This window comes from Ochotona curzoniae, unplaced genomic scaffold (genome assembly GCF_017591425.1).
Source record: "Ochotona curzoniae isolate NIBS_2020 unplaced genomic scaffold, NIBS_Ocur_1.0 contig_1014, whole genome shotgun sequence".
NCBI classification, from domain to species: Eukaryota; Metazoa; Chordata; class Mammalia; order Lagomorpha; family Ochotonidae; genus Ochotona; species Ochotona curzoniae.
In genome coordinates this window covers 5,188,458-5,205,362 of record NW_024464920.1, presented here as the reverse complement: position 1 = coordinate 5,205,362, position 16,905 = coordinate 5,188,458, and the positions used below count along the sequence as shown (strand labels likewise).

The window sequence follows — 16,905 nt, the reverse complement described above, 5'->3', positions numbered from 1 at the left end:
CCAGCTTAGGGGTGGACATTGATTGGACACTAGGGCTGGTGAAGATGACATTCGGGGCTGCATCCCCTATTGAAGTGCCTGTGTTCAAGTCCTGACTCTTTCCGATTCCAACTTCAGGCGAATGTACACACTGGGGAGGCAGCAGGCAACGGCTTGAGTAATTGGGCCTTTGTCACCCACCTGGAAGATCTGAATTGAATATTGAACTGCTGGCTTTTGGGCCGGTCATGGCTATTCAGGCACTTAGGGTGTGAGCTAGTAGGTCTAAGATGCTTCTGGTTTTATCTTTCTGCTTTTCAAATAAGTAAAAGTAATTAAAAATTCACAATCAGAATTGTATTGAGTTAAGCAGCTGCTAGCATCCCATATAGGAATGTTGGCTCAAGTCTAGTCTATTCACTTCTGGTCCAGCTCCCTGCTGTTGCACCTAGGAAGACAGCCAATCATGCCGCAAGTATTTGGGCCCCTCCTAGCTACCCGGGGGACCCACATGGAGTTCCAGGCTCCTTACTTTGACCTGTACAATTCTCACCTTTGCAGCTATTTGGGGAGTAAGCCAGCAGATCTCCCCCTCCTCTGTCACTCTGTCAAATAAGTCTTTAAAGTTATATGTATTTACACTATATGTAATCAGTTTATCAGGCAGAACTTTAAGCAGAATTGAGGTCCTCAGTGATATGGTCTTGGGGGCTGTACAACTAAATAGAATTTATAAAGCAGCCTTTATCTCCATTTATAATGTTCATGTGTAAATGTAAAAGAATAAACAATTCGTACCCACTGAAGCAGGATACCTGGATAATTGACAAACATTTACTTGGCCACAGAAGGGTTCTGTGGCTGGTTGAAGCAGAGCCTTCGCCTCATGTCTAAAGGATTATGAAGTGGAGCTGTGCTGCCCAGAGAGCGTTTCCTCTCTCCGCACTCCTGTCTATTAATAAAGTTTGTGTTGTCTCTATGTGGCTTGTTAATGATAGGGGTGTTAACGACCACAGTTAATCTTCCTCCTCAACTCTCTCCTAATCCAGTCTCTTAAATAGACATTTAAAAAGCTTTTAACTCCTCTTGAATTGGGTGCTCATGGACTTTTTGCTGGAGGTGGAATGATAGGCATCAGCCCATTTAACAAAACCTGAGACAGCTGGGACAGCTATAATGTGCATCTCTGTGCTGTGTTTTTGTTAAAATGCCACATAACTGATACTTTGGAAATCATAAATCCAGCACAAGGAAGCATTTTTATAGAGGGTATTTTGGTTTTATGCTGTGTGTTACATTCCTAAGACCAGTGCAACTTCCAGGTCCATAAAGAGTAAAGGACTTGGAGCAGATGAAAACGGTTGATTTCTGTAAATTTGGGTTATTTTCATCAGTATTATTTGCTGAATAAGACTATACAGAGAATGCTTTGAAGATGCTGTGCCTGACAATGTAATGTTCCCCTAAGCCACCCTTCCCCCATTGGCCTGAAGGGTATCAGTGGGAACAGTGGGAATTTCTCAGGCCTGGGGCAAATGATGCCCCTGCTTCTTAGCCCTTGGATTTCCTTTCTGGAAGATAATTTAGTGGGTAGTTCGGTGAGATAATATACAGCAATAAAAATAAAGCTTAGTGAAAAATCTAGAATTATATCTGCTTTTATGCAAAAGTGTTGAAAAGAAAAATATGCTGCACCAAGAACTAAGAAGAGTCACCAGGGCAGCTGGCTTTGAAAATAATGACTAGAGCAGAGCCTTAGCAGATGATGCCAGGGTCCTCTGTGGGTGGTTCTGCAACTCCAACATTGATTGATGCCAAAGGGCGGGCCCTTCCATCTTTGTTCTTTCGATCACCCGTTTTCTTGTAATTGTTCTTTGAAAATGGGACCTACATTAAAAAAAATTTTTTTTGCCCTTATAATGTGTGGAATCCTTTTCCCTCTTTATGCTTCACTTCTTTCCTTTTTTATTTTTTTCCTTCCAAGATTCATTGGTGAAAAGAACCTCCTATCAGCAGTTTGGAATGTGGGTTCTGACTGTGCCCGACCACCAAGTTCTTTGATGTTTTCTCAAAGCTTTCTCACTGCCTCCCTAATTTAGGATGCTCCCCCTCCCCCCCCCCCCCCCCCCCCCCCCCGCAACATTCAGAGTCCCCAAAGTGAATCTGCCTTGCTTTGCTGATAAGGGTGGAGGAGCTGCTCCTCTCCATGTTCTGGGCTTCAGTGGCTACAACGTGTCCGTACTGGCTGATACTTTTACCAAAGTGCACATGCGGAGACAGCTAGCTAGCTAGCTGTTCTGCTTGGAAGGCCCTGGAAACTGGAGTAGCTAAGCTCCCCTTTCCACGGAGCTTTCCACAAGGATAAGGTTGCATGCTTGCAGAGGCTCATCCTCTCTTCCTGCCACAGTATCAGGATTCCACCTTAATCATTCCATCATCCTGCCATCCCTGTCTCATTTCTCATATGGAAAAACTTCCACACGCAGCCCCTGCCCCCTCCAAAATGCAGCATGAGCCACCATTCTCTCCATGTGTTATCTGGTCCCTCCTGCTCTAGCCCTTAAATTGTCCCGTCTGGCTTTGTGTTTCATTTGACCCTAATACACTGGGTCGCACTGTCTAAAAGAGAATTATGTCCCCTTCGATGTCTGAGTGCATTTCTCATTTCTTACTGCTGCTCCTGAACAGATCTGTAACTTCAAGGTTAAGATAAGACACATTCCATCAGAACTATGTCGTCATCCTTGCCAGCTCCTGATCTGTGACTGTCCGAGAGATTTACAAGACAATTGCATGCCATTCTTTAAAGGATATTATGGTTGGACTCTTGACTCCTGGCATCAGGCCCAATTCGATTTGTCAGCTGCTACAAAACCCATTTCCCGAAGAGCCAGGGACCTCAGCTTGTGTGTCCTTTTCAGCAGTTGTTAAGGGTGGGTAGGAGGGGATGCGTTGGAATCTTTATTTTTTGCTTGGGCGAGCAATACACAACAGAATAACTTTGGCCCTTTCCTTGTTGCTTTTTGCTTTGCTTTTTCTGAAACATTTTGCCAAAACATTAGTGGTTGATGTCATTTTTTCTGTCCCTTATCCCTTCACGGAGTAAGCACTAAGCTTTTCATTCTGCCATTTCCAGGGTTTTCTGAGTTTGAAAGAATGAGGGTATTTGACCCTTGGGGGAGAGCATACCTACTCGATCTCATTGTGAATGCATCTAGTTAACAAGGACACGCTTCCGCTTACTGTTGAATGTGGGAGGTGCTACCCGTGTTAGGGGGTTGCTGGCTTTGGAATTTGGGAGGTCACTTCCTTCCTGCTGTTGTCTTCGCTCTAATATATTTTTACAAGAAGTTCTCTTTCAGGGGCCATACTTTGCGTGGAATACAGGTAGTAAGCTTCATTTGCTCTGCTTTAATCCAGGATTAGATCTAAAATGTTTTCCCAGGATGACCGTGGCAAATGAATCAGTCCGACCGCTGTTTAAATTTTTTGGTTAACTGGTAATGTTGAGGTTAAAAAGCAGGGTTTCTCCGCCTCCCTCCATTTCCTTCCTGATGGCTCCATTCAGGTTTAAGCAAGGCCCCTGTGATTTAAAAAAAAAAAAAACCCACAACTTTGTTCTCACACCCTGTAGCTTCTTCTGTTTGATGGCCAAAATAGTCATCATTCCCTGTTTTTGTTAGTTTTTTTTTTTCTTTTTCTTAGGTTGTCCATTTTCTTTACTGGCCATGGTAGCAGCCTGTGGCACTAGAAAGTTTCGTGTCTGTTCAAGAGTCGGGATTTAGAGCTGAATGGTTTGTTAGACTGGGAGGAAAAAAATATAGGACCTTCGTCTCTAAGTATGCCTGCCTTGTACGAGTCTCACTGCCAAGAATTAGGGATATATGAATTTGTTATGTTGTAGGGTTTTTGACCCCGAGTACGGCAGCAACCTCAATTCTTGTCTCGCAGGAAAGAATTTTCCTGTGGACACAGTTTAGTTTTAAAGTAAGATTTATTAGAAAAAGTTGAGAACGGAGACTCCCATCCTAGTGACCAGAGGGGGCTTTGAAATCCTCTGCCATAGTGGCAGGAGGAAAAATAAAAAAAATCCCATATCAGTGGTGGGGAAAGCGTCTTTTAAAGGTTTAGCTCAAAGATGTTTCTCCATAAACAAAGAGAATTCCTAGTTTCCATGGTACCTGGCCTTGGGACAAAAGGCCAGAAAGGTGTCACTGGCCAACTTCCTTGGTCCCTTTCTAATGATGAAGAGGCCAGTGTGAAGCCCTCCTCCTTGGCAATGGGGAAGACAGAATGGGGCTGATCCTTCAGGAGGGAAATAGATATGTTAATGTTGCCCTTGTCTCTTGGGGAAGCATTCCTGATAAGATGTGCACTTGTCTCAGGAGAGACAGCTCTGGTGAATTCAAGACATGGTGGGGAAAATACTGTTTATGTTTGAGGAAAAATGACTTAGGGACCCAGAATGCCCTAACTGCATACTACCTAGTCTAACTCATCTCATAGTTGTATATGAATGGTGTATCCAGTAGGTAGTACTCATTAAGAAATCTGATTGATAGCAGAACACAGAGCATTACAAAAACAAAGAACAAAAACTGCTTTCAGTTCAGTGGTAATGGTTCTGGCCAGACTATTTCTCTTCTGTAACTGCTATATTTAGGGATTTTTTTTCACCACCTATTATATCGATAGAAAGGTTTTTGGGGGGGTAGTGCCTCTAAGTGGATAGTCTATCCTGTAATCCTTCCCAAGAAGGAAGGTTGTATCTTTAAAATACTTCCCCTCCCCCCTTTCCTGTTATTTCTCCCCCCCCCAAGCAATTTTAATTATCTGTTCAGTGACAGATGGTGGAAAGGCCTTGTTCAAAGTGCTTTGGGTGGGCTGCATTAGGGAGTGGGTGATTTGTACTGATGTTGTATAAAGACCCAGCCTTTCTCCTTTCTTCCTGCTAGTTGGGCTGTAATCTTGTTAAATGATCTTCAAATGCTATTGATTAATTTACAGTACTCTAAGAATAAGCGCAGGTTTTGGATTTAAAACTCAAGAACCAATTCCCTGGAGTTCTGAATGCCTTAGCCTTGAGACCAAGGAAGCTCCCCTCCAACTTCTTCACCCAGTCTCCGTTGAAAAGGAAAGTTAAGCCTTTTAACTTTTCCATTTGCCTCTCCCCCTTAGTCTAGTACGGCTGCCAGTTGCCATGGCAACGGACTGGGACAGCTGCGCAGTGGCGCCCAGGCAGCTGGGAGGGGGCGGGGGAGCTGCCAGCCCGCCAAGCCCTAGACCTGGGAGGGGAGGCCCCTCCTGTTAGCCCAGAGGGAAAGAAAGAACTGGGGCGATCCGGTAGGTAAAGGAGGGAACCCCCCATTCATCTACCTTTGGGGCTCCTCTTCTGCATGAAGGTACAAAAGGAAATTTTCCCCTTTCCTCTTTCAAACTGAAGAACACATATGTAAATCTTAGTGGGTTTTTTTTTTTTTCCTGGTGAGGCAGGGGAGGCCATAGCCACAATGCTTAACTGCATGCATCTAACATGGGGCTGGCTTTAACCCCAGCGCTCTGACCTCAACTGCTCAGCTCCCGGAAATTCCAAGGTGAGTGGGGGTGGGGGTAGGGTACTCTCCCTGGAATATGACATTTCCTGTCTCTAGTGAGGTCGAAGGCTGTTTGTATGTTAAATAAACCAACTCAGATATATTTTCTTGCAGCTTAGGACCACCTGAGCTAAATTCAGAAAAACCCTTGCCTACATTCTCCCACTACTCCCTCTTCCAAATCAAGTATTTTAGTGAAAACTTATTTTATGATAGGGCAATAATAGATACAAGTAAATAGTTAGGTGGGCATTCCTAATGCTAGGAAGTTTGAGATTGGTTTCCAACTATATGTTCCTTATAATAATTTCTTAGATTTTGCTAATTTGAATTGATCGATGCAATTTTATGCTCCTTGAACATGATTCTGAGGTTAGTGGTGACCCTCCCTGTTCCTGGGAGTGGTCAAGATGGAAGGATTGCAGAGTGCTGAGTAACAGCTTTCCAGAGGAAAAGCAAAATGAAAATGGAGTTCAGCTAAGAAAACAATTCCTTCTCCTTCTCATGCAGACTGGAGGCACCATTTAGCACGGCTAAGGAAGAATTCGTAAAAATGATGAGTGACAACAGGGTGGGAATTTTGAAAACTGGCTTCTCTGTTGAGCACCCCCTACCGTGCATATTTCTGAGCTTAACTCAGTTTCCATTTGTGTTGCCTCCCTGGGCTTTCCTGGGGCCTCTGAATGGTTCTTCTGTGTTTCCAGGAGACTTCATGTTGATGTGGAGTCTGGGGCCAGAGGCCCTCTCCTCCCCTTCCTTTGGCCCAGAGTCAACTTAAGAGGAGAGCTGCCTCCTTCACTGTTTGCCTTAGTTGAGCTTTGGGGAATTCTGGAACCATTTTGGTAATTTTTAATTTGGGGGTATTTTTTTTCCCCTTCCTGCCTCCCTTTCGCCACCACATGAGCTGGCTAGAGAGGAGACTTAGTGTGTTAAAGATGTCAGCCTTGCTGTTGGACACTGATGTATGCTGCAAAGGGACAAGCTCAACTTGTTCAAGGGAAATGTACCGAGTCATGGGAAATGTGGCGAGAGCTGCTTGGGCAGGTCGTGTTTGTGCTGCACTGAGACGGTCAAAATGCTCTGAACAGAGAATAGTTACATTTCGGTAGCTTTTCATTTCTTTCTTTTTCAATAAAGACGCTTATTCACCACAGAGGGAAAGATTTTCATTCCATCTTGGTTTAGTTATCCAAAGGGTTTCCACATTTCTTGAGTTCTGGTCCACCACAGTCCTGCTTGTCTTTCTGAAGTTAGAAGAATCCCACTACCTAATAATTTTGATCTCTTGAGTTGAGGAGAAAGTTGTACCTGGGGAAGTGAAGATGAGCCCGTTTTTTAATCAAATTCCTAGGGTTCCTTAATAGAGTGATTCAAGACCCAGAAAACTGCATGGCAACTTTGTGTTGGGGTGCTGCCCCCCCAGTCCAAGAGGCCAAGACTCCCACAGCCCTGCGCATGGGTTCCTAACCATCTGTCCTCCCCTTTGCAGAAACCCCGTGACCTTAGTCCTTCAGGGCAACAGCGTGCAACATGGGAAAGAAAACCAAGAGGACAGCGGACAGTTCTTCTTCAGAGGATGAGGAGGAGTACGTGGTGGAGAAGGTTCTAGACAGGCGCGTGGTTAAGGGGCAGGTGGAGTATCTGCTGAAGTGGAAAGGCTTTTCTGAGTAAGTACCTCTGTTGGGATGGAGGACCCTGCAGGCATGAGTGCCTAGACTGACTTTTTCACAAGCCACCACTAGCCACGTCTTCTCTCTCTCCTACCTGCCCACCTTTCCTAACAGGCAGAAAACATGGCACAGACTGAAGAAATGTTTCTCCATTTAGGACAGGCAGTGTAAGGCCTTGGCTTCAGGGTACAAACCAGCAAGCCAGCTTGTCCTGGTCCAGATTTTTGCTCTACCACTTACAAGGTGAAATGGATGATAGTAGCTACATTCCTTAATTTTTTTCTTACTTCTTAGCAAAGAAATAGTACTTAACGGGACTAACGTGATGGCCTAATAGCTAAATTCTCATGTTACAAGCTCCAGGATCCCATATAAGTGCTGATTCATGTCCCGTTAGCCCTGCTTCCCATCCAGCTCCAGCTTGTGGCCTAGAAAAGCAGTCAAGGATGGCCCAAAGCCTTGGGACTCTGCATGCATGTGGGAGATCCTGGCTTCGGATCAGCTCAATTCTGGCCGTTCTGCTCACTTAGGGAGTGAATTAGCACACAGAAGCTCTTTTCTCTCTCTATATATATATATCTGATTTTCCAATACAAATCTTTGGAAAAAAAAATAGTACTTACCATGGAGTTTTTGGATGGATGCGAAGGCCTCACAAAGCTCAGTGAACTGCTATTCTTTTGGGTGTAACTAAGCTAAAATCTGTATACTTAAGCAAAGGGGGAAAAGTCTGTTTTATAGCCCATGATTATCCCAAGCTGCATCTCTCTCTTTCTCTCTCTCTTTCACATTTATTTTGATGGAAAGGCACACAGAGGAGAGACAGAAAATTCCTTCATTCCTGGTTTACTCCCCAAATAGCCACAATGGCCAGAACTGAGCTGATGGGAAGCCAGGAACTCTTTTGGGCATCCCTTGCAAGTTTAAGGTCCCAGGGCTTTGGACCATCCTCCACTGTTTTCCCAGGCAGTAAGCAGGGAGCTGGATGAGAAGTGGAGTAGCCAGGTCAGCTCTTACAGGCGGGGGATTGGCTAGTGGAGCCATTGCTGCAGCGCCCAGGCTGGATCTTGGAAGTGTCCCAGGTTGAAACAACGTTATCTTAATGTAAGATTTAAGCCTGAAGCCAACAATTGATTTAAAAAAACTTCAGACATAGAGATGATGCAAAAGGAATTGGAGTAAACATTCAAATGAGAACCATCTACTTTTTTTTTTTTAGATTTATTTATTTTTGGGCCCGGCACAATGACCTAGCAGTTAAAGGCATTGCCTTAAATGTGTGTGGGTCCCATATGGGCACCAGTTCTAATCCTGCTGGCCCTGCTAAACCATTCAGCTCCCTGCTTGTGGCCTGGAAAAGCAATCAAGGACGGCCCAAAGCCTTGGGACTCTGTACCTACTTGGGAGACCTGGAAGAAGCTCCTGGCTCCTGGCTTTGGATCAGCGCAGCACCAGCCGTTGTGGTCACTTGGGAAGTGAATCTTCAGACATCGGTTGGCAGATCTTCGCTGTCTCTCTTCTTCCCTGTATACTTGACTTTGTAATAAAAAAAAAAAAGATTTATTTATTTATATAAAAGATTTATTTATTTTTATTGGAAAGGCAGATTTATAGAGAGACAGAAAGATCTTTCATTCACTGGTTAACTTCCACGTGGCTACAACAGAGCTGAGTTGATCCGAAGCCAGGAGCCAGGAACTTCTTCCAGGTCTCCCATGTGGGTGTAGGGTCCCAAGATTTTGGGCCATCCTCTGCTGCTTTGCCAGGCCATAAGAAGGGGGCTGGAAAGGAAGTGGAGCAACTAGGACACAAACTGGTACCCATAGGGGAATCTCAGCACATGCAAGGCGATAACTTTAGCCACTAGGCCACTGTGCTAGATGCTACCTACTTTCTATAATTAATATTTTATTTACTTCAAAGGCAGGGAGATAGAGAAAGGGATCTTCCATCCCTTGATCCCCTCCCAAGACACCTACAGCAGGCAAAGCTGGAACATGCTGCTAAGGTCAAAAGCCAGCAGCCAGCAGGTCAGTCTGGGTTGCCCGTGTGGGTGGAAGGAACCCAACCTCTTAGGCAGTCACCTACTGCCCCCCAGAGTATGCACTAGCAGGAAGTTAGAAGTGGGAGCAAAGCCTGTACCAGCATTTCAATATGGGATTCAGGCCTCTCAGGTGACATCCGAACCGCCATACAAAATGTCTGCCCTTGTAGTTAACATTTTTGACTAATCTGTTCTTTTAAGTAAGTTAATATATTTTAAGATTAATACTGAGGGGCCTAACACAGAAACCTAGTGGCTAATGTCCTTGCCTTATATGCGTTGGGATCCCATGTATTTGCCAGTTCGTGTCCCAGCTGCTCCACTTCTCGTCCACCCCAGTGCTTGTGACTTGAGAAAGCAACAGAGGAAGACCCATAACCTTGGGACCCTGCACCTGGGTGGGAGACCCAGGAGAAGCTCCTGGTTCCTGCCTTCAGGTTGGCTTTCTCTCTGTCTCTTCTTTCTGTAAATCTGACTTTCCAATAAAAATAAGTAAATCTAAATAAATAAATAAAAGGATTGATACTGCGGTTGCTGATTAGAATTTGTTAGACAGTAACTGGCTTTATGCTGAAATGTTAGATTATTCTTTCCTTTGAAATAAATAGAACAGAGCTCATTTTAAAGCCTAGAAAAGTAGTTTAAAGGTGAAATAGGTAAGGCTCTATTAGATCAGAAGTAGAGCAGCCTGGACTAGAACCAGAACCCATATGTCGTACAGGCATTGCAATGTGTAAAGTTAGCTTGTTGAGCCAGTGCTCTGGCTCCTCCCTGAAATTATTCTTTTTTTTTTTTTAAGATTTATTTATTTTCATTACAAAGTCAGATGTACAGACAGGAGGAAAGACAGAGAGGAACATCTTCTGTCTGATGATTCACTTCCCAAGTGACCGCAACGGCCGGTACTGTGGCTATCCGAAGCCAGGGAGCCAGGAACTTCTTCCAGGTCTCCCATACAGGTACAGGGTCCCAAGGCTTTGGGCCGTCCTTGACTGCTTTCCCAGGCTACAAGCAGGGAGTTGGATGGCAAGTGGAACAGGCAGGATTTGAACCAGCACTCATATAGGATTCTGGCATGTTCAAGTCGAGGACTTTAACCACAAGGCCGCTACGCTGCGCCCTGAAATTTCTGCTAATGATATATTTTACTTACTCTAAAATGTCAAAAATGTTATCAGCATTAATATACAAATGTATTTTCTATTACTCTTGGTTATTCTTTAAAATCTAGGGTACAGTGTAAAGTATAGGAGCTAAATATATTACAAGTCATTGTTCTGCTGATACTTTGGCTAAAGGTATGAATCAGGAGCCTTTGAAACACACTGAAGGTTATTTCACTGCACAAATTAAGATTTCTTGGGGCCCAGTGCAAATACTCAATTAGCTAACCTTGCCTCGCTCCAAGTGCTGGGATTCCATAGGGGCACCAGTTCATGTCCCGGCTGCTCCACTGCTCCACTTCCCATCCAGCTCCCTGCTTGTGGTCTGGGAAAGCATCAGAGGACAGCCCAAATTCTTGGGACCCTGCACCCAGGTGGCCAACCTGGAAGAAACTCTTTAAGAAAACTTTTTGGGGTCCGGTGGCATGGCCTAGTGGCTAAAGTCCTCACCTTGAACACTCCAGAATCCCATAAGGGTGCCAGTTCTAATCCTGGCAGCTCTGCTTCCCATCCAGCTCCCTCTTGTGGCCTGGGAAAGCAGTTGAGGACGGCCCAAAGCTTTGGGACCCTTCACCCACGCGGGAGACCTGGAAGAAGTTCCCGGATCCTGGCTTAGGATCAGCATAGCATCGGCCGTCGCTCTCACTTGGGGAGTGAATCATCGGACAGAAGATCTTCCTCTCCGTCTCTCCTCCTCTCTGTATATCTGACTTTGTAATAAAAATAAAATAAATCTTTAAAAAAAAAGAAAAAATTTTAAAAATTTGTCTTCTGGAGCCCTATGGGCCTTTTAGGTGGGACAGTACACGCATTGTAGGATTCTGAGCATTGCTGTTAACCCTAGTTGTTGCACTCAGATGGCACAGGCATTAGAATCTGTCCTTGGTATTTCCGAGGAGGAATACCTGAGAAGGGAGCCATTGAGTTTGAGAGAGCAAGAAGACTGGGAGATAGGCCCTCAGATGAGGTTGGGGAGGCTACCAAATGCATTAGGCAGTTGTCAGATTGTCCTCTCTGCAGAGGAAGAAATGTACCGAGTTACTTATTGAAAGCAAGGTAGCATGCTGGTGGTGGAGCAGGCATCCATTATCTCATGTCTTTGGCCCTAGAACTTAAGCTCTCATAATTATATCATGCTGTTTTGTTGGGTGGAAATTAGCTGAAGTGCTAACAGTGGTGTCCAAATGGTAGGAAAGGAGGCAATCCCTGCATGTGGGACTCCTTTCTCGGATCAGTAGGGACTTGCTGCTGCTGCCACCACCACCAAGCCACTACCTGGGTTCCAGTGTGGCCATCTCTTGGTTCAATGTATTGATTTCCCCTGGAATGGTGAACTGTACTGTTTGGGAGCTTAAAGGAAAGGTTGTTGTGTGAGGACTGTTTTGCTGAGAGAGGTAATATGCAAGAGATGCTCTCCCAATAGTAGCTTAAATGGTGTAGGAATAAATGTTGTCTCAATCTTAGACTCCTTTGATAGGAAGTTATTTTTAAGTCTAAATATTGGAGATTTTCTCCTCTTTCTGCTTCCTTTTTGAGTCACGTTATTTGCTTGGTGTATGTTAAGAACTGTTCCTGTCCAAGACGCCTTAGTGTAGAGGCTGTTACAGTGTTGGGCACACTGGCATCCCGTGTGAGCACCGTTGGCTTTCAGCTACTTGACTCCCCATTCTTTCTGTGCTGATGTGCCTGGGAAAGCATCAGAGCCAGATGGAGCCAAGGCAATTGATCCAGCCCTAGCCAGTGAGGCAGTTCAGAAAGTGAAGCAGCAGATGGAGAGTTCTTTCTCTAACTGTACCTTTGAAATAATAATTTTTAAAAGTATGCTTAACTTAAAAGATAAAAATAATGAAGCATTTATAAGTAAAGCATAAATTTAAACAGTTGTCTGTAAATCAGTGAGGGGTTTACAAAAACAAGGATAAATTTATGGATATCTTTTTTTTTAAGATTTATTTATTTTTATTACAAAGTCAGATATAGAGAGAGGAGGAGAGACAGAGAAGATCTTCTGTCCGATGATTCACTCCCCAAGTGACCAAAATGCCCTGTGCTGTGCAGATCCAAAGCCAGGAATCTGGGAACTTCCTCCAGGTCTCCCATGCAGGTGCAGGGTCCCAAGGCTTTGGGCCATCCTCAACTGCTTTCCCAGGCCACAAGCAGGGAGCTGGATGGGAAGCAGAGCTGCCAGGATTAGAACTGGCACCCATGTGGGATCCCAGCGCATTCGAGGTGAGGACTTTAGCTGCTAGGCCATGCTACTGGGCCCTATATATATATCTTAAGGGAAACAAATCTTTGCTCTGGAACCAGAAGAACCTTTGTGGCAGCAGCTAAGGGTAAAGGGGATGTCTGGTCCAGGTTTTACCAATGTGGGTACCTTTTTTGGCTTTACTCGTAAGTTCTTTTTTTTTTTTAAGATTTTATTTTTATTGGAAAGGCGGATATACAGAGAGGAAGATCTTCTGTCCGATGATTCACTCCCCAAATGAGAGCAATGGCCAATGCTATGCCGATCCGAAGCCAGGAGCCTCTTCCGGGTCTCCCATGCGGGTGCAGGGTCCCAAAGCTTTGGGCTGTCCTCAACTACTTTCCCAGGCCACAAGCAGGGAGCTGGATGGGAAGTGGGGCTGCCGGGATTAGAACCAGCGCCCATATGGGAACCACTGGGCCATCGTGCCAGACTTGTAAGTTCTTAATGTGGTTAGTTCTGGCTTCTTAAAAATCTGTGCCGAGAATATAAGGTAGAACTTGGAGGATAACCAGTTATTCTCATAGCAGCGCTCTTTTAATCAAATTTAGCTAGGTAGAATGGTTTAATTTATTTTTGTTTGTTGATAGAAAGGTATGTTTTGATTCCCAGCCGATTATAGACTTGAGCCCAGAGCACTTGGATTAATGCACTCCACATGCTCCTTCCTGGTTGTCTTCTGCTTTGCCTGTACTGCAGTGATTGAAAACCATCCTTCCTTCTTCTCAGTAACTATTTACAATCCTCTAATACTGTCTGGCATTTTGTCAAAATATGAGTAACACTGAAGACAGGGACTAGTGAGGGTGCCTGACTTATCAGGCTGTTCTCTCTTCAGTAGCCGCACAGGCGATTATCTGAAATCACCCTGTGAGTTGGGGTTTTTAGTGCTTTATTGGGGCATAACATACATCTACCTTAAAATGTGTCCTTTGGAATTGTGCAGTTCCTTGACGGTTTGCATCTCAGGGCTGTGCAGCAGTCAGCACGCTCTGCAGGATGCTCGCTTACCGCCAGTTCTCCTGAGGCATGTGCAGTCCTTTCCCAGCCCCAAGGCAGCCACCAGTATGTTTTCTGTCTCCATATTTGTGTTTCCTAGGCCTTTCATACGTTAATAGTCTTTTTGTGCCTGGTTTTTTCCACTTAGTGTAATATTTTTAAGGTCTTGCAAGTTGCGGCATATATTCTTTGTATTTTGGGTTTTTGTTGTTGTTGCTAAATAGTATTCCATTATATAGCTACACCACATTTTGTATAACCTTCACCAGTTGATAAACTGGTGAATTGTTTGCTGGTTTTGATTACTAAAATACTTGCTGTAAGCAATTGTGTACATAATTTCTTCGTTTCTCTTACAGGAATTAGGATCAAGCTTGTTTCTCCTTCAAAGCCCAGGGTTTCTGTTCCTCACCTTACATGTCCTTTTCTAAGGCATTGACTTTTTTTTACCCTGTTTTCCTTTTGTGTTCATCCTTCTTGCCCAGGGAGCACAATACTTGGGAACCTGAGAAAAACTTGGATTGCCCTGAGCTAATTTCTGAGTTTATGAAAAAGTATAAGAAGATGAAGGAGGGTGAAAACAACAAACCCAGGGAGAAGTCAGAAAGCAACAAGAGGAAATCCAGTTTCTCGAACAGTGCTGACGATATCAAATCAAAAAAAAAGAGAGAGGTAAGCTTCGTTTTTTTTCTTAAGCTATTCTTTCATTCCAAGAGAGAGGGAAGGAGAGAGAAAGAAAAAGAAAACTGCCTCATATCTGTCTTGATGTATATAACCTGTACAGGGTAGATTGTTGAACAAAAGAGCTTTCAGGAGGTGTTGGTTGGCCACAGTGCCCCCTCCTGGGTGAGTGAGAAATACAGTTTGTTTCAACTCAGTAGTAGTACTAATGTGGGAAAATCATTTCTATAAAACTTAAACCGCTCTCCACCTTCTCCTGAAACAGAAGTCTAGTTATCTTAGGAGGGTCTTTGGTGGATTTTTGAGCCACTTTTTCTTTTGTTTCAAGGTTGGCATTTACTTTGAACCCTTTCTTGATTGAGATGAAATACACATGCAGCTTATCATCTGAAAGTCTACATTTCAGCAGCAGCATTTACATTCCCGCCTGATCCTTTTATTTCTACATAATATGAATAGAAATGAATTTGGGGGCTCCAACTATTAGAGTGATGCTGGCATCCTGTGTGGGTGCTCATTCAAGTCCTGGCTCCTTCATTTCCAATCCAGCTGCTGCTAGTTCACCAGGTGTCGCTGTCCTGCAGCGATGGACTTGGTGCACGGAGCCAATAATAGCATGTATGGACTCTGACTGACGGTCAAAAGCCGAAGTTTATTAGTGGCATCAGGGTCACTTAGGACAAGGGAGGAGGTATTGAGCTTATCTATGGAACCCATCAATTGTTTCTATACTCTTATTTGGAACTCTTATTTTGTATATCCCACCCAGTGTTTTCATTCACATGCTGTCCACTCAGCTGTTCTCATACAGATGATACCCAATCAGTCACACAAATGGCATCCGTCCAGTTCTCATACAAATGTTATCCCATCAGTTGTAATCCTGTGCTCGCTGACCTTGTAGGGTCACAATGTCCTTCTACAGCCAGGGAAAACAGCAGAAGATGACAGAAGTCTTATCACCCTTGCATCCTTGTGGGAGAACCTGGATGGAGTTCCAGACTCTGGCCTTCAGCCTGTCCCAGCTCTGACCGTGGAGGCCATTTGGGGAATGAACCAGCAGATGGAAGATTCTGTCTTGCCCCTCACTCTGTCTCTCACTCCCACTTTGGCTTTCAAAGAAATATATTAAATATTTTTTAAAACTTATTTTTCTTTTACTACGATATTTTTGTTAACATTAGGATATATTTGTGAGATTTGATTTGCTTGCTTTGCTCTCTGTTCAGTTCTCAGCTAACTAGTACAGGCATTGTTACTGTCTTCTTTTCTCTCCTTCTTTAAGCTTTAAAAACATGTTTTGTTTTGTTTATTTGAATGACAGAGATCCTCCATCTGCTAGTTCATTCCCTGAATTCCCTCAGTGTCTGGGACGAGGCCTGAGTGAGGCCTCAGTCTGGGCCTCTTACCTGCAGGGCAGTGGGGACCTGGTAATTCCCAGGTGAGTTAGCAAGGAGTTCGATTGCTAGGGAAACAGCCAGGACTTGAGTGGGTACCCATATGGGGTATCAGCATCACACACTGCAGCTAATCCACTGTGCCGTGATACTGGCTCGCAGAATACACATCAGCAGGGAGCTGGAATCAGGAGTAGAACCAACTCTTGAACCTAGGTACTCTGATGTGGGTGTCTGGGGGGCGGGGTAGGGAGATAACTCAACAGCTGTAACAGATGCCTATTCTATCTCTTTTTCTTTCTTATCTCTTTGCCAAGTGTGAATGGCCAGGCCAACACACACTGAACCACTCTCAGCTTTCACTCCTTTCATTTCAAGTTTAAAGCCTTTTGTGGTGGAGATCTATCATACAATTCAAGTTAGAAAAAATAAAAGCATAGGGCTACATTTGAGTCTTCTAGCATAGCATCCCTGCCACAGGGACCCCTGTTTATCTTGGTTCTACTTGGGTGTCCATCTTCCCAGGACATGAGATGTCACCATCCTTCCCCACCGCACGTTAGGATCCTCTTTGGCAGTGATAGGAGGGTTGCTAGAAAAATAATCTTCACTGCCCAAGATGAATTACATTCAAATTTCTGTGGGTTGGAACCAGGCATTGGTGTTTGATAAAGGCTCTGCAGACAGTTCCTGGATTCCAGACGAGAGAAAATGGAAGAGCAGCATCTTTTTTTTTTTTTTTTAATATATTACAAAGTCAGATATACAGAGAGGAAGATCTTCCATCCGATGATTCACTCCACAAGTGAGCACAACGGCCGGTGCTGCACGAATCAGAAGCTGGGAACCAGGAACCTCTTCCGGGTCTCCCACGCGGGTGCAGGGTCCCAAAGCTTTGGGGCGTCCTTGATTGCTTTCCCAGGCCACAAGCAGGGAGCTGGATGGGAATCAGGGCTGCCAGGATTACAACTGGCGCCCATATGGGATCCTGGCTTTCAAGACGAGGACTTAAGCCACTAGATCACAGTGCCGGGCCCAGCTTTTCAAGAGTAATTGAAATGATGAGATTGGAGGCTGTGAGTGGAAGGGGACTCTCTGTGTCTGCCTCCCTATTTGTTTCATTAATTCCA

At 44.5% G+C, this 16,905-nt stretch overlaps 1 protein-coding gene across 5 annotated transcripts in view; it reads left to right on the top strand.

Annotated features, from left to right (window-relative positions):
- CBX5 (chromobox 5) overlaps positions 1 to 16,905 on the top strand; it is a 40,191-nt gene that overhangs the window by 10,619 nt on the left and 12,667 nt on the right. For 3 of the 5 annotated variants that reach the window (XM_040979891.1, XM_040979913.1, XM_040979905.1), the window contains 2 exons: positions 7,063 to 7,240; positions 14,183 to 14,369. In XM_040979891.1, the coding sequence (XP_040835825.1) occupies positions 7,104 to 7,240; positions 14,183 to 14,369 (324 nt within the window). In that variant the 5' untranslated portion in view covers positions 7,063 to 7,103. Of the gene's footprint in view, positions 1 to 5,293; positions 5,323 to 5,442; positions 5,574 to 7,062; positions 7,241 to 14,182; positions 14,370 to 16,905 lie in introns of those variants that run through there. The other 2 variants (XM_040979897.1, XM_040979887.1) reach the window with 2 other exon arrangements.